Here is a 26,763-nt window from a genome sequence, read left to right as displayed (position 1 = left end):
CTTCCCCCAATCCCACATAAAGTTAGCTGCGTGGTTTCCAGGCTGGCAGCTGTCATTCCCATCTCAGCCAAGCCGCACACCACCAGTGATTTGGAGATCGGGCCTCCTTTTGTATCTAACGCCCGGTGCGCGAGCAGGAGAAGGCAGCGCACACCGGCGCTGCGTGTGACAGCGCTGCCGCCTTTATCCCCGCTCCCGTCATTCTCTCACACACCGCGATTCCCCCACCCGCATTGTCTGCCTCGCTCCATCCCCGATTAACATGGACACGTTCTCGCTCCTCCGCCAGGGATCCCCGGGAACCCCCTTCCTCGCCCAAGGATCCCCGGGAACCCCCTTCCTCGGCCGGACGCCGGGATTTCCCTGGCCGGCCGGAGCCCCCGCCGGGCCCGCGACGAAGGTCGCGGCCCCCCAACGCCGCGCGGGACGGACTTGGCGGCGGCGGCCGCCGGGAGAGGCCGCTCGGAGCGGGACGCCCCGGGAGCCGGAGGAACCGCGGCCCGGCGGGGGGGGTCGGGCCGGCCCCGCTGCCCCGGGGCCCCTCCCCTCGCCCCCGGGGGGCCCCTCCCCTCCGCCCCCCCTCACCGGTCGTTGAGCTGGTCCTCGGTGCCCGGCAGCGGGTGCACCACGAAGTGAATCGAGGTCATGTTCCGCGCCGGTGCCCCCCCCGGCGACGGCGGGAGGCGGGCGGACGGGCGGGGGCCGGGCACACAATGGGGGCGGCGGGGGAGGGGGCTCTCGGCCTCCGTCCCTCCCCCGGGGTCGTTCGGGGTCGCCCGGCGGAGTCTCGGGCTCTCGGCGGCCGCGGCGCTGCGGGCACTGGGCGGGGCGGGGCGGAACGGCCGCAACGGCGCCGCTCGGAGCTGGGCCCGCGCCGCGCTCACGCACGCGCCGCCATCTTGGCTTCCAGCGGGCCCTTCTCCCTCCCCCCTCCCCCGCCCTCCGTGCGCCGCGACAGGGAAGGGGCGGGGCTTGACCGGCGCGCGCGGCGGCGCGCGTGCAAGCTTCGCGCTGACTGGCGCGCGCGGCTCCCTCCCCTTCCACTAAGCGCGCCGCCGATTGGCCCGCTGCGTCGCCCTCGCGGCGGGACTCTATGACGACATTGCGCGAGAGGGACGTAAAGCACCACGTGCCTCCCCCCGGCTCTCTCTCCCCCCCCCCCGCCCCCCTCCTCCCCCGTCCCAGAGCGGCTCCCCCTGCGGCGCAGGGCGGGAGCGAGGCGGGAGCGGAGCCGCTTCCTCTTGGCCGGAGCGGCTCCGGGGAGGAAGCGGGGGTGGGGGTGTGCGAGGCCTCAGTGTGCCGGTCCCCAGGGGTGCTCTGTGTGGAGGGGACAGGGACTTCCCCCGATGCTCGCAGGTGCTACAAGTCCAGCGCCCGTCGGCACCCGCTCTCTGCGGCCAGTGCTGGCTCTGTTCTTTCGAGTTGCGTTTCTTGTTGTGTTTCTAGTCTGTCCTCCCTGCAGCAGCCGGGATTTTTCACCATATTTCAAGGAGGTTCCCAGAATCTAAGGGACCTCTGGAGATCATCCAGTCCGACCCCTCTGCCAAGGCAGGGTCGTCTGGAGTAGGGGAACGCAGAAGCGTGTCCGGGTGGGTCTGGAATGTGTCCAGAGGGAGAGCGACACCCCCGGACAGCCTGTTCCAGTGTTTTGCCACTCTGCGTAAAGCTGTTCTACCTTACGTTGAGGTGGAACTTATATTTCACTTTATGGCCTTTAGTCCTCGTCCTGTTGCTGGGCGCCAGCAAAAAGAGTCTGGCACCATCCCCTTGACACATTTCTTTAAGATATTTATATCTCTTGTTGCGGTCGTTTTTCAGTCTTCTCCAGACTAACTAAGGTTGGTGGTGTATCAGAATAAAAAGCTCCCACTCTGTGAAGCTCCCGGTGCCGCTGGGCTTGCATGCTTTTCATCTGGACAAGGTTTAACTGAACTGTTCCGAGAGATTACACCTTGCCAATGGAGCTGTTTTTAACAAATTAACATCTCAATGTACTGAAGATTGAGTAGCAAAGTCAATAAAACAGCCATTTGTTTCTATAGAAACTTAACACCTTAGGAGGGATTGTACCAAGCTTTGATTTTGGTGATATATATATATATTTATTTTTTATATTTTTTTTAAACTGGTGTTTGCTGCTTTTGCAGCCTGTTCTTGCTTGTTTTCAGGAAATCAGAAATTTGGAAAACTGACTCTGAAATTTTTATCATGTGAGGAGTGATGATAATCACATGGCAGCAGTACAAAAAAAATTCCAGAACCTAGTTCAGTGACTTAGAATTGATTTCTGAGTCTGTATAATCATAAACCCTAAAAATCTCCAGTCATTCCCCCACTTTTAGACCTTAAGGAACTTTGTAACTTCCCGTCTTCCACTCCCCTTTCCTCCTAGGTTTTTTCTCCAGTACAGCTGAAAGGAGCTAATCCGAGAATTGACTGATGCAGCTGCCCAGAGTTTTGGAGAGTTTGTGAAGGTTTTTTTCCCAACTATCATTAACGTGAGGAAATATCATAGAGAGAAAAAATATTCAATTGATGCATTCCAGATTTCTTATTCTCAGATGAAGTTTCCCCATATGTTCTGTTCTCAAGTGGCAGTGATACTCAAATGCCTTCAAGAATACAAGTAAGTAATTTAGCTTATCCTGGGAGGAAAATACTAACAGGTTTCTGGAAATCTATGCAGCATGGAATAGGACTCATTATGTTTGGTAGTGAGACAGTGCAGTAGCTGTGCTTTTAAAAACTAGTAGGTCTAGTTTTTAAAAGTAAGATGTTCACTTTTTTATTATTTTTTTATTAGGACAGAGCTTAGAGTTTATTATCTACTTCTGTGATTGTACCTAAGTTTGTTAGGTTTTTTCTTTTTCTTTTTTTTTTCCCCCCAACATCAGTCTTTTTTTTGCCCTGAAAATATTTGTGGTGTTTATCACAGTGAGAGATTCTCATGAGCTGTGTTGACCTCAGTTATCAGAATCACTTGTGTGTTTTGGTAACCACCTGAAAATCCTTGCTTCTCAATTTGATTTTTTTTTTTTTTCCCAGAAAAGAAAAAAAAATAGTATTTCCCTTTGGCAGTCATTCCTCTCTTCTGTTGAACAGTAGGAAGGTGGGTCATGTGAATTCTCACAGAGCCCTTCAGAATGCTGTCAGGAATTTTTGGTAGGTTTTGGGAAATTCCAGGTATTTGTTTGCTTTTCTGTTCAAGATGTAGCTCTTCAAAGCATTTACATTTCCAAATACTATGACTTGTTCATTGGAATTCTCCAAGGGGGTGGGTATAAGGAAGATATTTCCACTACACTCTTCCACCATTAACACGCAGCTTTTAAAAGTTAATGAGTTATGGAAACCTGCTAGATACAGGAAAGGAGCTGGGAAAGCCCTAAGGGAGTGCACATCTGTTAGGCCTCAGCAGTCTGCTGCTGACCATTTCCAAGCAATCCTTTTCTGTAGCTTTATTTACATTGTGTCTAAACCCCAGTTTTAGCCATTGCTCATGGCTTTGCCAATGTAAACACTCAGCATGACCAAAATTTAAAAAAAAAAGTTAAAAATGGATTCCACTGGAACTTGTATTCAGAGCCAGAATAAGCTTGAGTAGTGCAAATGTCAGCTCTTGTTCACGTGAGGAGTTCACACTGCTGTCTAAAATGGCAACTAAGCATAGGTGAGAGGACACAAAGCCCAGTGGTCAACTGGCGATGTTATTCTGACACTTTGGAATATGGAGGAAGTTCCAGCTCAGGGATGTGAGGCTGCATTTTACTGGCTGACTTTTGCATTACCGGGAAGTGGCAAGCATTGAATGCCTGCCTTGGCCACTTGTTCTTGGAAGATAATTATGGGCGTTACAGCTTGATGGCCCTTTGAATATCTGAATTTGACTTCAAATAGAATTGCTTTCTGTTTGCAGAACTACTCATTCTTACGACTTGTGCTTTTTAACAACTTCAAAATAGACGATTTTTTCCCAAGTTCTCTCAGTTGCCCCAGTCTGTTGGATGTGAGCATCCAATACTGAAGTCGTATTTAAACATTCATATTTGCCAAGTCATGAAAAAACCCTTAAGAACCAAACCAGATTTTTTTCTTTACGAATTATATCTTTAAGACAACATTGTATGTCTTGGCCTAAGAAATTTGGCTGCCTAAGTTGCACAGCTCCTTTGTGTGTAGATAGTGCTATTTTCAGGTCTATGGGTAAAGCAGCAGCTTCCTTATGAAGGTGCAGCTATTAATATACCAACACCCAACCAGCAGAACAAGTTTTTTGCTGGCACATTTTCTGTGCAAGAGTTTTGTCAACTTGGAAATACCGTACAAAATAACTCCTGTGGGATCACTGCTGTCACGTCTGAAATTCAGTTTTGGTGAGAGTCAGCATTTCCTGGAGTTTTCAGAGTGGTAGGAGCGCACAGTTTGGTGAGAATTTCTGGAGGTCATCTTATGCAGCCTCCTGCTCCGCAAACATGCAGTTCCAGTGGATCAGGAACTTTCACATCAGAAAAAGCTTCTGAATAATACGCACTGGGTCAGATTTGTTCCCAACTTCTTGCTACTTGGCAGCTGCAGGCCTGGTGGATTACACAGAAGTCTGTTAGTTCTGATGGGAGGGGACCTGGTAAGGATGGGAGGATTGCGGAAAGAGGACTGCAAAGGACTTTGTGCTGTAAACAGTGGGGGCAGATGCCAGCAGGTGTAACACAGGCAGCACTGTCTGCAGCTGATGGGACGTGCAGAAGTCAGGGAAGAGGCCCTGAGTAGAAGTAAAGGCTTCAGGCAGTGAAGGAAAACTCCAGAATGCACTTTCCAGGCTGTTAACTCCAGATGTCAACAGAGATGACATCGGTCTGGCACCATAAGATTGTATTTTGCTCTGGAAGAAATGAGGCCAGCATTCCTGGAAATGTCAGGCAAGAATGCTTTGCAGAAAACTGCAGTTTCTAGGTTGTTACCAAGGCTGAAAAGAGGTTCCTAAAATGAGCAGCAAAGTACATGGCAAGGTTTCCATCACCTTGTGTCACAGACTGAAGCAAGGTAGCTTAGTAAGATTCAGAGCTGATAAAAATTCATTTTCCATGGGTGGGTTTTTCAATGTCTAATAGTGCACATGCCATTTTTTCTCTGCCCTGAGATTCTTCAGTGACTAAAAAAAAGTTTAGCTCTGTTTTGATCTTTATCTTTCCCCTAGCTGCAGTATTAGGTGGTTCTGCTGCCTCTCCAATGCTTGGGTCAATTAAGCTAGCAGAGACCTCTGAGACCAGAAGTTTGTCTCAAAATTTGGCTGAGACTCAGATATTCAGAAGTGAATTTGGCTTTGACACACAGCCTGGACTGAAGTACATCTGTTTAAAATCAGACAATGCCGGAGGCGCCTGATCTCCCGTCTCCTCCCTTGTCTTATCTACTCTGCATTTCCTCTCTTCATCTCTGCAGTGAAGGACTCCAGGGATAGAAGTTAGGATTCTGCAAGAATTTTAGCTTTCAAGAAAGCTGGAGAGGGACTTTTCAAAGGCACTGTAGTAATGGCTTTACACTAGAAGAGGGCCAATTTAGATGAGACATAAGGTAGAAATTATTCAGTGTGAAAGTGGTGATGCACTGGAGCAGGCTGCCCAGAGAAGCTGTGGGTGCCTCATCCCTGGGAGTGTTCAGGGCCAGGCTGGATGGGGCTTTGAGCAACTTGATCTAGTGGAAGGTATCTCTGATCATGGCCAGGAAGTTGGAACTAGATGATCTTTAATATCCCTTCCAACCCAAATAATTCAAGGAATCTATGATCTGTTACTCCTTTCTTTACTATACAGTATGGTTTGCTTATTCTGTTTAGGGGTGTTGGCACAACATGTCTGGGGTCAAAGTGAGGTCTCTGCCAAGTATTCAGTGGAGTTTGTAGATCCTCCAGTACCTGGTAGACTGAGATTTTGACACTCACTTGACATTGCTTCTCACCATGGTTTGTAGCCCCTTACTTGCATCTTTCCCTTCCAGCTCCCACAGAGACACTTCTGAATATCTGTTCCTTTTGACTGGGCATCCAGGACATCTCTTCTTGTCCAGGCCCCTCCACAAAGTTTACATGATCACTTCTTTGTGTGTAGACCAGACCTGTCCACTGACAAATGCAGCTGAGCGTGACAAGAGGAACTCCCCAGGCATCCTGGGCACTGTGCAGGAGCTGAGGGAAGAGCGGCTGTGGGCAGCCCCTCGTGTGACTGTCCCTGTAGGGTGGCATGGGCAGAGCTGGCATGCACAGTGTACCTGGCGTGTGTTTCTCTGGGACTTTGTGTCACCTGGGCAGGTGTTCCTGTGCAGACAGCTGTAAAACAGTTGTGTTCATTTGTATCAGAGCAGCTTCCTTTAAGTTTCTGGTAAGGAAAGACAGAATTAGTTCAAACTTTGGCAACTTTAAGGTGGGCCTCTGTTCCTGGGGGGTTGTCTGGGTTCCCTATGGAATTGCCTTCTCCTCCTTATCTGTCTGCAGGCTGTCAAGGGAGTCCAGCTGATTAATTAGGACAAGAAAAGGGGGTTTTAGTTTCCTATTAGTTTCATTTGATTGGGTTAGCTACTCTTGTCTTAACCATATTTACCTTTAAATATGGCAGTTTTGAAAAAAAAAATTACAAGATTTGTGGGTGAAATGCATTCTCAGCAATAGTTCTGTGTGGCCTTGATTCATGTACTGCCTTCTGAAATTATTGCAGAGTACATTTGTTTCTGGCAGGGAAAGGAGTGGAGACCTTCCAGGTCAAAAGCAAATTAATTATTCCATGAACTGCAGTGGGGCTGGGTTTTACCTTTCAGCATACATACTTCCAGCTTACTTTTTATCTGCTGTTCCTCTGTCATTAAATAGCCATTTGTCATGGGTGGGTATTTATAATATAGGAAGAAATAGTAGATAGTTCTTGCGTTTTAATTCCCCTTGAAAAAAATATTAACATTTAGACATTTCCAGAGAAGTTCACTGTAGCACAAAGCAGTGGATGCCAAGTCCCCAGCCAGCCCCTTCTGAGGGTGGTTTTGTTGGCCGGCTGTTCCTCATGGACTGAACATCCACAGCTTTCCCAGAGATAATGAGGCACTTTGGGAGCACAGTTTCCCATTTGGTTTTACCCCAAAGGAGGCCAGGTTGTGTGCTCTCAGGCTGCTCCACAATGTCAAACAAAAGATGGTGAGAGGAAGATGGGTTTCGAGCCCAAACTGCTGATTTGAACAATAGCACAGGCGCAGAGAGAAAACTGATCTGCTTGTGAAATAGCTCCAAAGCAGCCTCCATTTATAGCTGCCACTTTAAGCACACCAGAGGCTGTGTCATTTGAGAAGTGGCTTATAAACAGTGGCTGTTCAGAGGAGATTTGGCCTGTGCAAAATGAATGTACACTGAGGCTACAAATCCACCATCCCTTCTGAAATATCTTTTCCATATTTCAGCAGTTGGAGGTTCCCGTCAGGAGGTTCAGGCAAAGTGTCAAACACAGCCCATTCCTTTTAAACAATGGGTTTTGCTTCCAGGGAAAATTGCACCTTCTCCTAAAAGTCTTACAAGCTTTTGTCTTCTTTGTTTTCCCCCTTTCAATCACTAAGGACATTCACACAGAACAGGATGGTTGTTTTTTAATGTTCTTCCATGTCCTTATAGTGAGTGTTCCTAGAGAACATAGTTGCAGTGGGTCTTGAAACGAGCCACAGAAGTGATTAAACGTCAAAAAAGTAGATGTTAAATTCATGTGAAGAGAGGCAGATCTAACATTTGGGAGTCCTATGAAATAGGATTTTTATGGTGATGGTGCTTCACTACTGACAGGGGGGGGAAAAATTTGCAGCAGAGACAGTGGTCAATAGGAGATGCAGCCCACGAAGACCGTGCTGGGAACTGCTTTGGCAGTTAACATTTAGCTTCACTGAAACTAATGGAGGAAAGAAAAGTCTGGAAGGTTTTTCTTCCATTGCAGTTAGGAGGAAAGGGATGCAGTTAACTGAACGTTTTATTGTGAATAACAGCAATTGCAACACTGTTGCATATACCTGCATATGTGTTGGTCGGTGTATTTCTATAGACAAGCAGGTAGTTGACACACGAAACAGCAGGCAGATTTGCAAATTCAGAATTACTTGGTGCTAGCTGAACATACAGATAGTTTCACTTGCCTTTTGCTGTGAACTGAGACTTTAATTATTGGGGCTTAAATATTTAATACAGCATATCTACTTTGTCTATTTTTTAACAGAAAGGTCAAGCAAAAGGTTTAGTTATTGCAAAATGGGAAAGGAGAAGAAATATGGCCCTAAGTTATCTTTGAAACGTTTTCATGAAAACTGCAATGCCACTAGAATCTGAAGGAGGGCAGTCAGTATATTATCACTTGCAGGAAACTTCAAAGTTTGAATTTGTGTTATGAGCACTGGGCAAAAGAAAAACTGAAGTAAATAAGCCAGGTAGAACGTTGTTAGCATTTGGCAGATCTCTCCAGTCATGATTACGTACTTATAACTTACGTACTTGGCCTTTTCCCCCTGTACAGTTTGTACAACCTACCTAGACCCAGCTAAATCTGCCTGAAGTTTTCCCTGTTGCCGTGCCTTCCACCTGGCAGAGGACCCCCTTGGTGGTGCTCTGGGCAGAATGCCTGCTGGGATGGAGCTTGTGTCCACTGGGAAATGCCTTCTTGTGTCACCTAGCTTTTGGCACTACAGAGGCAAGAGCACAAGTACATTGGTTTGGGATGTCCTGTTTAGAAATGCTGTTCATTTTTAATGCACAAGCTACAGGCTTTTGCCTGAGGAATGTACAGAAGTTTATAGTATGTAAAGCACTAGGGCAGGAGTTCAAATAGGCTTCAGTCGTAATGACAGGCAACTTATCCATTTGGATTTCTATTTCCTAGGATTTATTCTGCTGTTCTGATAAGCTATGATTTAAAACACACTGAAGTGCCAGTGCAGGCTAATAGCCCCTTCTCCTACTCTGAAACACATCATAGAGTAGAAGACGCTGTGCTTGGTATCTGTCTCCCAGGGTTGGGGGAGAGAATATCTGAGAGGTATGAGGCTCTGTCCACAAGTACCATCTCACAGTCTGTCAGCTGAATTTGGACTGGGAATCAGATCCAGGAAACAGATACCTGAATTAAGGTGTCTAACCTCCCACACTAGGCAGTGGAGACTTAGTTATGGCAGTCAATGGAGCGGGGAGCGTGATTCATCTGGGGAAATGTAGGTGTGCATTCTCCGTCAAGCTGCTTCCCTCCTGGAGGTGGGACGCTGAGCTGACACCTCTGAGTACCGAGGCCTGGAAGCCATCCCCTGGTAAGGATGCGCTGATGGCAGGGATTCAGCCTCCAGTCGCTGCATTGTTTCTGCTGTTTAACGAGAGGGGCGGGCTGGAGCCCCCGGCAAAGGCTGGAGCTGCAGAGCCCTCTGGAGAGTCGGAGCGTGTGTAGGCAAGCTTCGTCCCCTCTCTGAGGGGTGGGTGAGCACGTTAGACCTTATTTAGGTAGTCACAATGGCACTCAAGGCCGTGCAATAAAGAAACAACATCTCTCTGTTAAAATTATTTTTACCTCTCTTGTCGAGTTCAGACAAATAGACTTAACCGAGCCTCCTTAGGATTCAAAACATTAGTATCTACTGCTCATGTCTGAAGCTATGTTTTAGATTTTATTTTCCAGACAAAGGAGTAATTTAAAATTATGCAAATGAGCTGCCAAAGCAAGGCATTATGCAGACTTGTGAGGCAGGCAGCAGAGTGTTAACCCTTGGTGCTGCAGCAGCTCTGCATGAATTCCTTCCAGCCGTTGTGTTCTTTAATTACAACACTCCTGTGGCAGGGCCTGAGGTGTGAGGCTCACCCCCTGCACACCCCCATTGCCAAGTGGATTTAGGTGGATGGAAGAGCTGTGCTTGCTGCACTGTTCACCTCACGGTCCTGCCCAGCACAAGCTGTACCCAAATCTGGCCTGGGCATCTCAGAAAAGACAAGTGTTGTAACTGTCATCCGTGGTTTTACACGAGTTGTTTCCAGAATATTTGAAGTGACTGTCATGGGAGAAATATTAAATTGCTTTTCAGATGTCAGCACTGCAGTAACACTTTAAAAACAATTGACACTGTCAGCTGTAAGTCCTCTAATTTGCTGGCCTGGCTGGTATACACAAGATGCACTAGCAGCCTTGACTTTTTGTAGAGGAAAGCTATTAAAAGAACTCCATGTTGTGCTAATTTCTGGATTCAATAGCTCATTATCCCATCCACCTATAAAGGTGGTGGGCATAACTCGCAGTCAGGAGCAGATGGGTTTTGATGGAAATCCAAGGTCTGATCTGCTCTGGAAGTTTGCCCTGATCTCTGCAATTGATGCCAACAGCTGACATAGCCACATTGGTGCAAGCACTAGTGTTGAGCACGAAATCCAGCGTTTTGTATATACAAACAGTAAAGTTTGGCAAATGGCAAGAGTAGGCAAATCCCCAACATGCACGAGGATGTAAGAGCAGCTGATCTCTAGTGGAGGTGCCTCATGATGGGTTAAAATAGTGGCAGCCAAGCCCGAGGAAAGAGGGAGAGAGTTCACATCGGGCAGTTTTGGAAGGCCTGGGTTTGTGCCTCAGTCGTGCCCATGTGGGATACCAAGCCCTGTGAATATTGGATTTATTTAGCATCAGGCAGGGATGAATCCTGGTGAAGGCAGGAAAGAGTCTGGCTGCAGTATGGGGGCACTTGAATCCACATTTCCTCCTGCAATCCAGTTCATAGAATTATACAGTAGACTCATACAATCATAGTTGTTCATGGCTCTCTATGAGAGAGCTTACAGAGCAGTGCAGGTTCCAAGGAAAACACCAAGAATATGTATTTCTGTAATGAATTACTTCAGGAACAAACAGTCTCAGTGCTGCTCCTGGACACAGAGGTAATCTGGGTTTCTCTCTTGCATCCTCTTACACCCAAACCCTTTAAAGTTTTCTCCACTCACTAAATTACTCCCTCACTTTCTTTCTAGTTAAAGGTGTCATTTCAAGCTGCCTATCAGAAGCTGCCTGTCTCAGCCAGTACACAATATTGAATAAACACTTCAATACGTTCAAACCTGTATGCTATTGGTGAATTTACAGGCTTAAGACCCATGACCATTTTTAAACTGGACACACATGCATGCGCACAAAGGTTAGCTCAGTTTAGCTACTTTGGTTTTGCTTGTTCTTAAAAGCATTTTTGGCTCAAAAATGTGGTATCTCTCACATATTTGGAAAGAGTTGTCCAAAGCACATGATCAACATCTGTTGGTTTTGATACACCAGAGAATCTATGTAAGAGATGCAGAGATCACATTGCTGCTGTGTATATTTGCTTTTAATTTTGGATTTTCTATTTTAAATATGGAGGTTTTCTATTGCTTAGCATTTTATGTAAGGGGTTGATGGTCTGTTTAGTTAAAAAAAATGTGAAACCCACCTACATTGGTTCAGGTTTTGTTAGTTTTGGAGGAAAAGAATATAAGGATAAAAAGCTTATAAATCAGACCCTGCTGCTGCGCTGCCAATGCCTGACCAGCTTAAAATAACTAAACTAGTTTAAATAGGCAGAAACACTGATTTATGATGGCAAACAACAAAATTGAGCACAAAGACCATGGAAATAAGTTTCTAGGAAAACTCTGCCATGCTCTGGAAAAGTTTTGCCGCACAGGCACCTATAAGAGCATTGTCAGCACCTGCCAGCCTGGGCATTTCCTAAAAACAGGAGTGTAAAATTGTAGTACACATTGATTTCTATAAATGCAGCACCAGGAAATGCCTTACAGCTCATTTTAAGTCAGTGCAGCTTCAGGGGACTGTAAGCTGTTCCCAGAACCTTCTCTGAAGACTCAACACTAAGGTCTTGTGTACAGTAACACTGAAGTCCTGACTTCTGTGTCCAGGCAAGGTCTGCCCAGACTGCACTTACCTTAATTAGGTTCTTAGCAAAGATCTTTGCTTCTGTGAGCTCTAACCTTGCCCATGCTGAGATTTCAATAAGGTAAACTTTAAGCTAGACTAGCCCTCTGCAGGCACAGCCACAGTCTCTTCTCTTTTGCACTGACCTGCAGGGTGGCTTTGCCAGCAGATTGCTGCCACGTCAGCTGGGTTCTCTGCATGAGGATGCTTCAGAAAGTTGAGGTGCATCAATCAAAAATGTTACAACTGCAGGTCCACAGTGTCGGCATGCACATCTCTGTACCAAGTAGTTGTAATTATGATGATATCTTAATGATGGTATCTTAATCCTTTTAACACTTGATTTTTTTTGTATGGCTACTTCACAGTTTAACCATTTAAGCCCATTTCTATGAGGAAGTTGGTAGGTAAAAGATTGGGGAATCAACAGGGACCACGTTTTTCTTTCACCATGAAGTCATCTCTCAGTGCAGCTCATGACTGGAATTAAAACAGGCAATGTCTATCAGGGTTTGCTAGGGATTGCTTGTCTACACACTTCCTTGGTAGCATTCTGCAAAAATGGGTGATGTGAGGTACAGTGATGGAGGAATGGCTGCTGTGAGCACAGTGAACAGGGCTGTGAAATTTATAGTCTGTGAAATTCCCTTTGTGTGGGAACCCCCTGAAGGTGTGTCACCAGCAAACTCCTGCCTGCCACCGCCTGTCCTTGTTATATCATTCATTCTGCGCTCCTCCCTGCACACCTGGCAAAATGACCCATCATGCTACAAGCCATTAGCATTCAAAAGGTGGACAAGGGGATGTCCTGCCCCTTCAAGCATAAGCAATAAATTAAGAGCAATAAGAAATATGTGTTAAACCTGAAGATACTCCTTTAAAGAAAGATTTCTTTTATAACAACAGGGTTCATTCCACAACATAGAAGGCACTCCAGAGAAGATGCAATGCTGATATGTAATACTGATGCATGAAGTATGGCTCTTACAGGATTTTCCATTCTGTCTATCTAGTCTGTTGACACATAAAAAAGGTTCAGATCTTCAGTTTAACTTAAAAAAACACAAACCTCTTAGGAAATACTTTTTTACACAGCATGTAATTAATATATGGAATCAGCACTGGATATTCCTGACAGGTTTAGACTAGCTCTGCACTTGGTGGTCTAGCAGCCTTTTGATCTGCATCCCTGTGAGATGCTGTGGGAGGAAGGCCTCAAAACAGTGTGCAACGACGGGAACTCAGCTGTTAATTTAAAGAAAAGCCTTTAGAGCAGGAAAACTATGCAGGAGCTGTAGTAATATCTGGAGCTTTCTTAGTTCAAAGAAGGTGTTTCTTCATTTCAGAAAGGATTATGTGCATGCACATAAAGCAATGCCAGTGGTGTTACTGGAGTAAGGTCACATCCAAAGACTCTCGGATTCCACACTTGGTGACTCAGAAAGTAGCACCCACGTCACATACTCTTAGAGCAGTGATATCCATGCCTGAACGAGGAGTTCCCTGCACCTTCCTTATGGCAAGAGCAGAGAAACGAGGACCCAATGGACTCAGCTGGATAGCTGCTGATAGGAATAGCCATGTCCTAGCAGCACCCCTCTCCTTTGTCGGCTGCAGAGAAAATTTACAGGGGAGTGGATGTGTTTGCTGTGGGTTTGAAGAGGTTTGAAGAGGGTGAAGCTCATCAAGGTGCCTGCTGACTGGAGCTGGGGAGCCTGCTCTGAAGGTGGAGCCACTCCAGATGGGGTGCTGGGAGATGCAGGTTCCACTTGGTGCTGGATGGCTGAAGCAGGCGCTCTTGCAGCTGTCCATTCTGCCCCTTTGGTAGGCACAGTTGCCCCGAAGCAAGGATGTGCTCCTCCTGTGAATCATCTCCTCAGCCGCACAAGTCAGTGTGTCACTACATCTCTTGGTCTCTCTGCTCACCACAGCCATGGCCCAAGACTGGTGCAAAGCAGACAGGACCTGGGCAGGTCTTGCTCAGATGCAGGGCAGCTGAGTAGTGAGAAGAAACAGGAAAGGCAAGTTCAAAGGCAGGTGTCACACAAAGGAAAAAGGTGGCGTAGTAACACCAAGCCAGCCGGCACAGCCCCGTGCAGTCCACTGGAGCCCTCCCATCAAGATACACTATGTCTCCAGCTGGAAATGAGAAAGGGTCTTCCCCAAAGTATCCTGCACAGGCAGGACTGTTAGAGGCAGGACTCGAAGCAAACCCAAGCCTTACTCATCGCCACAACATCCTTGTGCACAGGTAATTGCCTCTTCCAAAGCAGCATCCTTCACAGACCTGAGCCTGGGAGGTGCAAAGCATCTGGGCCATCTCAGAGATCGGTGCTTCTGAAATACAGTGATTGTTACGGTTCATCAAAGCACGGGCTTAACTTTAAACTCCTCAGTCATGCAAGTAGTTACTGTCTGACCCTGTCTCACACCCTAGCAGTGTTGCCAAAGGAGGAGGGAAAGAATTGAAATTTTACACCGTGGCATATGGAGTGATTCAGAATTCTTCTAAAATGCAGATGGTGAGAATGTTTTTGTCAGATCTTTGATCCCTTTCAAAAATAGAAGCCCCTGGATGTGGTTAGAGAGGGCTCATGCTGTGAGCTGGAGTTTTTGTAATCACTGCTGACTGGAACTGCCTGTCAGTCTGATTTGTGCATATTTCCAGTCTGTTTTATAATACAATCAAACTGCTGTTCCCACATTGTAAGAGACACATCACAAATTTCTTGGGAGAGGACACCAAGCTCCAAGGCTAATTCGTTTTTCCTCTCAAAAAAGAATTTTTCCATTTTTTTCTTTTTAAGCTATTTAATTTTATAATTACTCACAGAGGCTGAAAATCGATTCAACAAATCTTGGGTAATCTCCAGGTGTTCCCCAGATTGGAAACCAGCAACCAGAAAAGAGATAAAATGTAGAATAAAAGAAAAATTCACAAATTAAGGAACTTTCCTTTCATGATACTTAAGTGGTTAAACATCTCTTGTAGAGTGGCATGTCAGGATGTATTTCCAAGTAGATGTTCACATCCCTGTGAATGGCCCTAAACCACTGCAGAAACAAGATAACAAAAGCCCTTTGATTTTTGCCACCAGCCTATTTACCTCTGCTCTGAGGATACTGCAGATAAAACCTCTGACGCCCCAGGATAGACTTACTGAAGAAAGTAAGGCTGGCACACCTCGTGTTTCACCATGCTGAGTGGCATGAAGTAGGAGTATCTATAAGCTCACAGCTCATTGGTCTGTGCCACTGCTCTTGCTGCACCTTACCAAGGAGGTCCTCAGTGCAAACATGAACTGCTTCTCCTCCTTTAAACAGGGAAGAATAAAAAGGAAGGCAAAATTAGGGTTGGGGTTTTCTTGTCTCCACAAGAGCCCATGCCTTGTTCCATCTGTGTGGAGAAAAGCTGTCACAGAAATGATGGGAAGCTAGTGGTGAGACCCAGCTGCCAAAGGAAGACACTGCTAGTAGCCTGGAGTGTACAGCTGGTGTTGATGGTAACTCATTTCTTATTAAAACTGACTTTTTTTTTTTCCTTCCTAGCAGAACAGACAGGATTGGAAATGTTTCACATAATCACTAATTTCACTGAAACTTTGACAGCATTATCAAGCACTTTTTGATTTCATATGAAATCCCATAAAACATCCAAACACCAGGAGGTAAACAAAGGACCTCAATAAGCTTAGTTATGATATTTCTATTATGCTCCAATTTTGGAATGAAAGGTGGTGTGAAATAATCATCTCTCCCAAGAAAATGTGATGTCTCACACAGCTCTAACCGTTCTTGCATAAGTCTCAAGGAGCCCAGTGATCTCTGCTGATGGACAAGTCTCCTGCACTCAGTGATGCTGCAAAACATCCAGCACACCTGCCACAAAGGGAATTCTCATTCACATCCTATTGGATGCTCAGATCACCTTCCAGGGCAGCAGCACCAATTGCCAATACCATCTTTTGGGAGAGTACTTCCTCAAGCACACTGATGGAAGTGCAGAGGTCTTCTCTTACTGCTCAAGTAACCTGGACACATCTCTGACAAGAGGATAGGCCTTACCTTCATCCTTGAGAAAACAAAAGGCATGTGCAAATTGTTTTCTGTTGAGGAGAACATGTTTGTTGAAGAAATGAGAGAGTTCTTGTTAAAAGAGAGCTCTCTCATGTTGCACTAGCACATTGTTTTCTATCCCCGCAGCAAAACTGGGTTTCATTTGTAGGGGACTCTCCTGGACAGAAGCAGATACCAGATGATTGACTAACAACATAGAATGCACTTTTTTTGTTTGCACTTGGGTGGACAAGATACCTGCAACGGAAGAATGAGACACAGTAGATACATTACACACTGAACTACGCAGGCACCAGTGCCTCTTGGCACTTGTTCTCAGATGGGGGTTGTACCTGGGGTGTTGTCCATGGCTGGTTAATACAACCTATCTTGTTCATCCACCTGAAAACTGGAAAATACAAATGATGATCATTTTCAGCTACTCCACAATTTACGTATCTTCTGGAAGCTCAGTTAGCTGAGATATTTGTACTAAATGGGAACAGTAGCAACACCTTAATGTTGGCTGAAAACACAAGCTGAAGTGATTTTCAGAGAAGGGCTTTTCAGAGCTGCTTTAGGGCCTGAAAACTGCTGCAGTCCTCCTGGTTTTGCTGCAGAAAGGCAGTAAGGAGAAATTACTCTGGTTGTGACAGAGAGAAAAAATTTCAATTTATCAGCAAGCTGCTCTCTTTAAGCATTGCAGCAGATTTCAGATACTACCTTTGGGAAGAGGGACTGGCTTGATGGAGGGAGTGAGGAGCTCTCCCATAGTGTAACCCTTCCAAACGTGCAGGTTGGGAAGCAGCTGCTGCAAGCCCAGGTGGCCTGCACTGCCCCAGCAGCACAGGAGCAATGGCAGGCCAAGCCCTCATGTGAATTCGCACCACTGACATTCCTCTGATGGGCTTTTGCTCCCCACAGCATTGTGCTGCAGGATGTTTTGGTCAAGATCCTGTGTAGGCATGGGACAAAGCGTCTTTAGCAATGATGCTGGGTAGCATGGTGCCCCAAAGTATTCTGGCTTGTCACTGCTTTAATTACATTCAAACATGCAAGCTAGAGTGAATAATACCATGAGCAGGTCAGGGATTGATTAACCAGTTTGCTCTGAAAGGGAAGGGTACCCCCTTCCTTTTCTTCCACCTGGCCTGTTTAGACCAGACCTTGTTAGGAAGAAGGACATTTATTCACTTAAATGTAACAAAATACGGTCCTGCCTCTCAGATCCCCACCACTATGTGCCAGTGGGAGAGCAGGAGTGGGAGAGAGCCCAGGATAATGCAGGAACATTTTTTCAGTAGGGAGACATGTTAGAACAGCACTCGGAAAACAAGGAAAAGACAACTCTTTTAAAAAAAGTTGACTAAGCATTGGTGTGTCTGAGCAGCAGCTTGAGGAATCAGTGCAAAATATTTGATGAATCGTTTAAATTTGAATTTAAGGAATTCAACTGCTCCATTATGAGTTTCAAGTGGAGAAAGAATTCCTTGAGGAAAGATAAAAGCAGCTGTTGATATAACAAGAATATTTTTTCCTATGAAGGTTAAAGGATGTTAAATATGTTGGTAAAACCAAGAGAATATCAAAGGATGTCTCGTTTACATAAACAGTGTGTTGGCAATCTAGAAAACCCGTCCCAGGAGTTAATTCCACAGGTTTATATGGGAAGTCAATGCTACTCCAAGGAGCAGGAGGCTGAGCTGGAGCCTGACGCCCTGGGCCTGCTCCGAGCTTTTCAGCAATACTTGGCTGGACACATAGGGGCACAGTTACATGGCTAATTACTTCTGTTCCGTATGGAAATTAGAAGAGGAGAAAATTATCATTATTATCCATTTGAGCACACGGTTACCTGAGTGTACAGTGTGTGGCTACAGTGCTCTGAATGCAATTGCACTCTCAGTGAAACAGCACCTGGATTTCTGTCTGAGGGCTGGTCCAGACTCGGCGTCCAGTGATATCCTTACACCCCACTTAAGAAGGTGACTAGGGTGTTAAGATATTCTGGCTGATACCTGTAAGTCACTGCTTCAGACACTGTCAAAACCTAATAGGTCTGAAAATATGTTGACCACACTCTGAATTGATTTGTACTTGCTGAATTTGATGTGTTCTTGCTCAAAATAGAGCAAGAGAAACCATGAAGGAATGGTTAATTCAGGCATTGTGTTTGAAAGGGCAAAGAAGACAGCAGTGCATCCAGCCCTGGGAGTTAGGTTTTTGAGGTTTTGGAGGTTTAGGGTTGGGTTTTTTTGTTTGGTGGAGTTTTGGGGGTGTTTTTTGGGGGATTTTTTTAGGGGCTTTTTTTGAGTTTCAGGTCATATGGAGTATCTTCAAGTCCATCTCTGTGGACTCCCCAGGAAATTCAGTGGACTCTGTGGACTCAGTGGACTCTGAGTGGAGAGGTCCCTGGCTCTGCACTGTGAACAAGGGGAGACAGTTACATCTGACAGTAAGCAGTGAAGAACACCTTCCAGTTTCCATTGCTCCATTCTGCTTTTACATTTGAGGAGCTTCTCAGCTTCATGGGTATCAGGAAGGCCTTGATAGCCAGGGATGCTTACAGAGCCCAAAGAACCTATACTGTGTTTGACTTGTCTGTGTTGAGATGCTGTCTTTGAGGTCACTGTGGGAGTGGGTTCAAGACAACTTGTGAGACTGACAAGGGCTGGGTCAGACATGGATGCTGTAGCACATGCACTCCTTCATCCTCCTCCTCATGCCAGGTCAGAGCTGACTGTGCAGACTCCCTGAGACTGCAGCAGATGTGAAACAGGAGGATCTCCTATTCCATTGATAAGTAAAGACAATTTCAAAACAGCACTTGCAAGTTAGGCTTATTAATGAACTCATTTCTTTAACAGTCCCAAACATGGGGCCTGGTCTTAGCAGAAGTCAAAATTCACCTTGGCTTCACTGGGCAGGGACCTGCTTAAGCTGAAGCCTTCATCATAGCATGGTGGTGTTACTCTGCTGATTCTCCATGTCCCAGTAACCTGCAGCATCCAAGTATCAGCATGCCACCAGCAACTCCACATTGCATTTACAGCACCAGCTGACTTGCAATGAAGGAGAAACAGGAAGAGATCCTCTCTACCAGAGAGACTACTGGAACTACCCCACCAGCAGCTGCAGTAACACACTGTGTGGCGGAAGTCCCTCCTTCCCCTAGGGAAAAAGAGCTGAGTTGGCTCTTGAAATGACAGACAGCACATCTGCAAGGTGGAATTGATCTGTATTATAAACAATTCTTACCCATCCATCTACCTTCTAGGAAGTGTCTGGTGCTTCTTTCGAGTGGGGCCAGCTAGGCAGACCCACAGAAATGTGAGTGCCACTTCCCTGTGCCTGAGAATCACCAGCTCCACCGTGGTGACGCTGGCCAAGTCACACGCACGAGGTTGGTTAATTCCTCCAGTGTGGGCCCATAATTATCCATCCATGCCCAGAAGGGCAGGCAAGCTCTCCTGCAGCGCACAGGAAATAATTACAGAGCAGCCAACCTTCCTGCAGTACAAAACTCCTCCTGATACATCCCAGAGGCACCAGCAGCATTACTCATAATGGGTGACGTTTCCCAGCCTGATTCTCATGCCCTGGCTCAGCCATCCATCCCACTCCCATCTGAGGCTGGTCCAGCCCAGGACAGCACGTCGGATGCAGGGGAGTTCGGGAGGAAGTGGAGGACAAGGCTCTGGCTGTGGGAAGCAGCCTGTCAAGAAATGCTTGTTTAACACATGGCAGATCAACCTGCCTCAGGAGTGAGCTGTTTCTGTAAATCGACAAGTGACTCTCATGAGTCAGGGGCCCAACCCTTTATTACAGCATCACATATTTTCAGAAATCGCTGTAATTCAGGGATTTTTATGGTTAACTTTTGTTGGCTTTCATGTACCAGCCTGAGGTGGGATCTGACTCCTTAGAATGGTTAGGAGCATGGGTTTCTGTGTACTGCCAGCACCCAAAGGGAGTGAAAGCCTGGAAAGGGATACCAGACAACTCATCCTCATTTGCCAAGAGAGATAGATCAGTCTTTCTTCTCTGAATGCTTTTGAGGATCCCTTTCCTAAAAATGGCATCCACAGACTGTAAGCTCTCTGGAGGCACTACTGGAAATTATCATGTATGGCTGAGAAATGCTGAACTTAGATTTCTAATGCTCAGCTGCTGTATTCTGCAAAGAGTGCTAAGTGGTAGAAAGTGGCAGCAACCACCTTCCAAGGCTCTTTCCAAGTACATACAATCAAGAGAGTCACTTGTCAGCCACAGCAGGTGCCCACTTCTGCTCAGCCCCTACCTGGGAAGTCACACTGAAGGTGATTGCCATGCAGATCTTTATAGAAATTTCATAAAATATAAGATGAAAAATAATTATTGAGTTGTCTAGTCTAGCTACCCATCCATCTCTTATAAGTGCAAAGTGAACGATTTGCAGCAGAAGACCAAAAGTTTAAAGTGTGTGGGAGTAACGAGAAACAGCAACAGAAACATGGAAAAAGCTCTTTACCAACATTGCTTAGCTGCTGCAGTAATGAAAAACAAGGTTACAAATTACTTTCAGAGCTCTATATTTCCACTGTTTTAAAAACTACAACCCATTTTTCAGAGCGTTACAAAAACATCCTGCCTGCAGATAGGCTTTTATGTTTTTTAAACACTGATTGCAAACACAAGTGCAGGTATGAGGTTAGTGTGAGGCAGCCCTTGGGGATGAGGAGCTCCACAGGGGTGTTTCGGGAAGTCTCTGTAAACCAGTTTTTCCATCCCTGGATTAATTAATTCCACAGCGGGCACTCACTGACACAGTGTTTCATCCTGCTGCAGGATTTCCTGGGCGGTTTTGGGACACAGTAAGACAAGGCAAAGCACACACTCTTCCCAAGGCATGGCAATGCACGCCAAGAGCACTGCTGGATGCTGTGCTTCTGCCTGTGATGATGGGTGGGAAAGGGGGCAGCGGAGGAGAGCAGAGCTTGGCAAGTTCCTGCTTGGTTGATTTGTGTCCATGCACATCTGCTTATCCAAATACAGTGTACGGTGATGCCCTCCAAAGTTATTTTGCCTGCAGGTCCCTCTGCTCAGTGTTCTACTTGCAGACTATGGTGATGCTCTCCTGGTCTGGGGACAATCTCCCTGGATGAGGATGCCTGTGGGGAAAAGTTCACATCCCTTGGCATAAAGATGCATCCCGAAGGAGTCAGCAATGTACAGGGACCAGTGCTTGTAGACCCTCCTCTCTCTCCTGTGGGGCACATAGCTAATCCTCAGTCCCCCAGTTTCATGTGCCAGGAAGGTTTAACTTCAAATTATTTTTGAGCTGTTGCTTTCCCTGCAGAGACTTTGTTTTGATACACACCCTTGTGTTCAGCATCTTTACTTTGTAATGACTTTTGTGGTCTCTACTTGTGTATCAGAAGGAAGAATGAGCTCAATGCTCAGTTCAAGTGCTCTGCTCCAGACCTCCTCTCTTCAGACTGGTCTTGGAAAATAAGGATTCAGACTCACCAGGCAAGAGAGACCTTCTGAAGGACTCTTTCATGTAAAAGAATGTGTCAGAGTTTTAAAGACAAAGTAGTGCCATCGGAGGGGTGTACAGGCTCCATACAGGAGGGACTTTTCACATGTTGTCAGCCTTTGAATTCAGCTTTTAAATAAAAGATTGGTCATCAGACCAAAAAAGTGATGCCTTTTAAGAGTAATAAAGCACAAAGCAATTTTTTTTTTTTTTGATGGAAGAAGCTATCATTCAATATAAAATAACCTGGCTGTTTTGATTTATTGATAAGTCAAATTCATATTTCACCTTGGGAAACTAACATATAATTTGGCTTGCCACCGGGCAGATGCCTGAGACAAGGGTGTTGGTGCTGCTGAGGCTGGGATTAGCTTTTGTGCCACAGGCCAGTCTGAGGGAATATGTTTCGTGTCTTGGGCTGCAGCACTTGTCAGAGGTGATGGGATGGAAGCTGATGGTCAGTATCCTTGTTGGGAATTGTGGGCAGCCACACCGAGGCAACATTGTGTATGAACTGCATGCAAGTCACGCTCCCCGTGGCTCTGCTGCCCAGGCACTGTGCTCGTCTCCCTGCCGTGTCCAGCCCCCAGCGTGTCCTGCTGCCGTGGGCTCCCCCAGGCCACGGCTGGGAGCTGCAGCAGGGGCTGCAGTTGTGCATGAGCCGGCTGTGGTTCCCGTGGTGACAGTAGAACCAGAACCGTGGTGTCCTGGACCCGTGATGTCACAGAGGCGCTGCTGGAAGGCTTCAGTAACAGCTGCGCCTTTGCCCCGCACACACCACCGCATGAACATCTCGGGGCATTCAAGTTTACTCCTGCCCTGACACACCTACAGCATAACAATGTCACTCCACTGTCACCTTCGGGAAGCCACCATGAGGAACCTGAGGCACATACAGAGGCAGATGAAGATGTTGGACATGCGCCTGCAGCTGATCCGTGACAGGCTGTGTGTAGCCCGCCTGCAAAGGTGTGCCCTTCCCTGCTGCTGCCTGCACCACTGCCGGCACCTGGCGAGAAAGGCCCTCTGCGCAAGGCTGGATCTGGAGCGACGGCTGGACAGGTAAGACAGAGCTGCCTGCTTTCTGCAGGCATTGGCAACCTCTAGCGTAGGATAGAGAGAGGTTTGACAATGCTGCCAGGAGCAAAGGTTGAAATGGGCAAGTAGGATGGGAGTGAAATAGCCATTTTGGAGACATAAATTGAAAGGGATACGGGAAGGTAAAGATTGTTCTCTTGTTTTAATTCCAGAATCAGAAGACTTGGCATGATGTTGAGCTCATCCTGTTGTCCAAGTCCTTTGGCTTTGATCGATGTGAAGGGTTTTGACCCCAGGGACGTCACTGTAACGATGAAAGACGGGAAGGTGACGGTGTCGGCAGAGCGCAAGGAGGAGTGCAACACCTGCATGGGAAGGACATCTAGCTACAGAAAATACATGAAGGAATTCTGCCTGCCACCGGCGGGGTGCGAGAAGGAGGTGACCTACTCAGTGAAATCCGACAGCCTCACGGAGATCGTGGCAGAACCAAAGTGCTGCACTTATCTCTGCAACTGCTGAGCTGCAGCAGGACAGAACCCAGCTACAGCCTCAGCTTCAGCCCTCTCCCCATCGGCTTTAGGTGTGTTCCAATAACTGTGTGTCAGCAGCTTCTCCTACTTCTTCCATTAAAGAAAGCAGCACTCAGAGCAGGTTGTCTGAGCCTCATTTTGAAGGGTTTGGTGGGCAAAAAGGGGAGTGCCATCAGGAGAACACAAAGATATTTTTAAGCATACATGACTGCGGTCGCTTGCTGGGTAATGAAGGCAGGGCCAGAAGTGGTGGATTCAGGGTACACAATCTTATGGATTTTAAAGGCTGAGAGGCACCACTTATGATCAGTCACATTTCCGTAAGGACACTTCTCTCAATCCAACCTCTTCTATTTGAGCTCTAGGGTATTTCTAGGCAGAAAATCTTGATGGCAAACAACTTGAGGGGAGGAACCTTCTCCCAGAAAAAAATCAAGCTGTACTCTGTGTTCCCTTGGTTTGGTTCTTGCAGAGACTGCCTGGCTGGGAAAAGCTGTGGATGAAGGACAGAGAGCTTTTCCTTAGAAGAGTTGGGATAAGGGTAGAACACTTGCTAGTGTTCAGCACTTCCTGCTGAATCAATGGCTCCAAAATAATAATATTTTTCATGTTGGGAGAGGGGGAGAATTGCCAGTATAATTGCTTTAAGGCAATTCTAACTTTGCTGCCCTGGTCTCAGCACTTGGGAATGCACTCCTATGGGAAGTAGCATTACCTCCCACTGCAGAAAGGTGTGTAACAGAACATACCTGGTGCCTGCATTTACCGGGCAAGCATCTCCCCAGTGAGCACCACCAGATTCAGGCTTCATGAGCCCCTGGAGGCTGGAGGGAGGAAGGTTGCCACCTCTTCATGTGATGCAATCCCCTGCAGCAGACTTTTCTAGCAGGGAACTTAATGTTTTAGGTTGTGCTGGCACAGAATCTGATGTTCCCTAACTTGCCAGGGAGGAGGGTGAGCACCCGTGGGCCAGCGTCACAGCTCAGCTGCTCTGTAGCTGGACAAATAAATCTGGCCATAACAGAAAATCCAACTCGGCTAAGCCTAGCTCATTTTAGAACAAGTCCCTGGGTAAGATATGATAGGATAGATTTGAAGTTACCCAGGAGACCTTATCTAACCTTATTCAATCCTGGATGGAAGCATATCACTGGCTAAGGAGCTGGGCAGTGTCAACACCCAGGCCAATCAACTGTCCAAGCCTGGAATATTTGAACCCCCTATATAAGAGGGTTCTGAACAATGAAACATGCTCTTTGTTGATGGCCCTTGGTGAATCTTGTTTCTGTCTCTGACCGATGACCCCATGCAATAGGCCAGTGCTGTGCAGGTGTGCTGCACGCTTGAAACTCTTCAGAGTGGAGTGTTGTTAAGCCTGCCATTAACCTGGCTGAGAAATGCTGTTGGGTGCTGTCACACATGGGGGCCCTGGCCGCTAAAGTTCCCTCACACCAACTGGGTCAATATGTCCCAGTGCAGCCAAGCGGTCCCCAGTGTCAAAAGCACCCACTCACTGCCACAGCAGAGAGTATTGCCCTGGAAACACGCCTAAAGAACACAGAGCCAGTCCTTTACGTGCAGCCTGCAAACAGATGGCCTCACTTTCACAGTTTACTTTCATCTTATGGAGGTGGTGAATCACAGGGGATGGGTTACACAGCAGTGAGTCCATGGCTGGGAGCACCACGGCTGGGGGAAAGCCTTGGCTCCATTGCTGCCTGCTCCTGTCCTCTGGGTGGGAGCTCCTTCAGTCAAACAAACATCATACAAGCAGATCAGTTGAGGGTCAGTTTAGCTTTGCTATAAACAGCTTGGTGATTTAACTTTGGTGCAAGAAATTAACTGCTTCTCAAATATTTTCATCATCCAGCTACCACTTAAAATAAAGCCTGTTAATAAATATTATATTTTATGGGCTTAGTGTGTAGCTGGGTCAATACAGAACCATACAACCATGGAATAGTTTTGGGGTTAAGGGACTTTTTGAAGGTCACCTTGTCTAATGTCCCTACCACGACCAGGAATATCTTCCATGAGACCAAGCTGCTCTAACACCCATCCAACCCAGCCTCTGGGAAACCTGTACATTTAAATCTAACATTTTTCACTTTCAAACTGCTTCTCCAACTTTCTTACAGATGTTCCTAATATACTGAAAGGGTGCCCATGTACAGGTAGTCTGATTCTGCTGGTATTGCCCAAGGATGTTTAGGGAGGCTACAAGGGATCCTCCGGTGAGAGCAGGCAGCAGGGATGGGCTCTGGGGATGGACTGGGAAAGACCATCTTCCTACAAGCAAGTAATAAAACCAAAACCCCTCTGTGATACAGTTTTTGCACTTTGTAATGATTTCTACAGAAGCTGTCTAAGCATGCAGAAGGGAAACATATTTCAACTACTCCCTTCTACCCATGACTTGCAGAATATACCAAGTCCCACAGCAATCACAGGGCTGGCTATGACTGCTCTTATCCTTATTGCTCATCCTTTAATACATGCTCTTCACACTCTGTTCCTAAATTAGGCTCCTTACGCTCCTGAACCCAAATTACACTCTTGAACACTTATTGACAGATACGACTTTCTGCAGAAAATTCTGAATCCATATTACATCCTGTGAGTTGCTAGTCTAGGCTGGTAGGAGCATCTTTGAGACCTTTTCGGTACTAGAAGCAAATCACTGAAATAGTCACTTAGATTTGTTAATACCTACATGCTGTTAACAATTTGGAACTTAGCCCAAAATCTTTAGCAAGGAAATACCGAGAGTTTTCAAGGAGAAAATACCTTTGGAAAGCCACCATTAACCCAGCAAGCCATAACATCATCTCCCATAAAACAAATTCATTTACCACTAGGTGGCAGATACTATTTTTTAAAAGTTACCACCATGCAACCCTTTTATTCAGAGCAAACATGCTGGGGGTGGTGTCACAAAGCAATAAGGCTGGCACACACTGGGGCTGGTATTTTTTTCTGTTATGCTAATAGCAAGTGAAGAGGAGGGCAAGAGATGGAGCTATTTTGTGATCATGGTGTGCGAGAGCTCTCAGGACAGACCACCATCACATTAGGTTCCTACACTGGACTTTATTGACCTTTGATCCTGCAGCTCTCCGCCATGGAGTACAGCTCCACTTTCATTTGCTTCAGCAGGCTGTCTGCCACAGTTGTCAGCCCAGCAGGGGTTTCCAGTGGTTCACGTATTCTTCAACACGTTGTTGCAACAAATTGTTTTGGGGGCCAGTTTTGACCATCCTCACGCAGCAGATACTCTCTCTGAATTCCCTAGCATGAGGAAGATATCAGAGAGGGTGAATTGGCTCTGTAGTTCTAAATGTTAGTGCATTCTTGAACTCGTCTTATGGGGGCATTATAAATAGCCAAGGGATTTGTAACAAGAGGTCATCTGAGGATGCTAAATCCGGACCTCTCCTCGGTCATCAGTTTCTAGGGTTTTCCTACAGCCAGGCAGTGCTCTGCTGTGCTCTACACAGGCTTAGGCTGTGTTGAACTGTTGTTTCTCTCCTTGCTATTGCAAACCTGGGGAGAGCAGTGCCTTCATGAGAAGGTGCAGAACGATCCCAGCTTTCCTGTCCCCCCTTGCCTCGGTGTCCCGCTGCTCAGGGGGCACAGCACTGCTCGGGCAGGGGGCTGCTGCTCCCGGCGGGCAGTGCCT

At 46.6% G+C, this 26,763-nt stretch overlaps 2 protein-coding genes across 4 annotated transcripts in view; one reads left to right on the top strand and one right to left on the bottom strand.

Moving 5' to 3' along the window:
- The window catches only part of UBR5 (ubiquitin protein ligase E3 component n-recognin 5), an 85,576-nt gene extending 84,884 nt beyond the window's left edge, over positions 1-692 (bottom strand). For all 3 annotated transcript variants that reach the window (XM_040087422.1, XM_040087444.1, XM_040087457.2), the window contains exon 1: positions 586-692. In XM_040087422.1, coding sequence (XP_039943356.1) covers positions 586-647 — 62 coding nt within the window. In that variant the 5' untranslated portion in view covers positions 648-692. The remainder of the gene's footprint in view (positions 1-585) is intronic.
- Positions 602-23,145, top strand: ODF1 (outer dense fiber of sperm tails 1). The gene is made up of 3 exons (XM_040087494.1): positions 602-642; positions 21,938-22,575; positions 22,764-23,145. Exons 2-3 carry the CDS (start codon positions 22,355-22,357, stop codon positions 23,071-23,073), a joined length of 531 nt encoding a protein of 176 aa, XP_039943428.1. The 5' UTR covers positions 602-642; positions 21,938-22,354; the 3' UTR covers positions 23,074-23,145.
- Positions 23,146-26,763: the final 3,618 nt, after the last annotated feature.

Source organism: Hirundo rustica, chromosome 1 (genome assembly GCF_015227805.2).
Source record: "Hirundo rustica isolate bHirRus1 chromosome 1, bHirRus1.pri.v3, whole genome shotgun sequence".
Classification (NCBI taxonomy): domain Eukaryota; kingdom Metazoa; phylum Chordata; class Aves; order Passeriformes; family Hirundinidae; genus Hirundo; species Hirundo rustica.
This window is presented reverse-complemented; position numbering and strand designations above follow the sequence as displayed.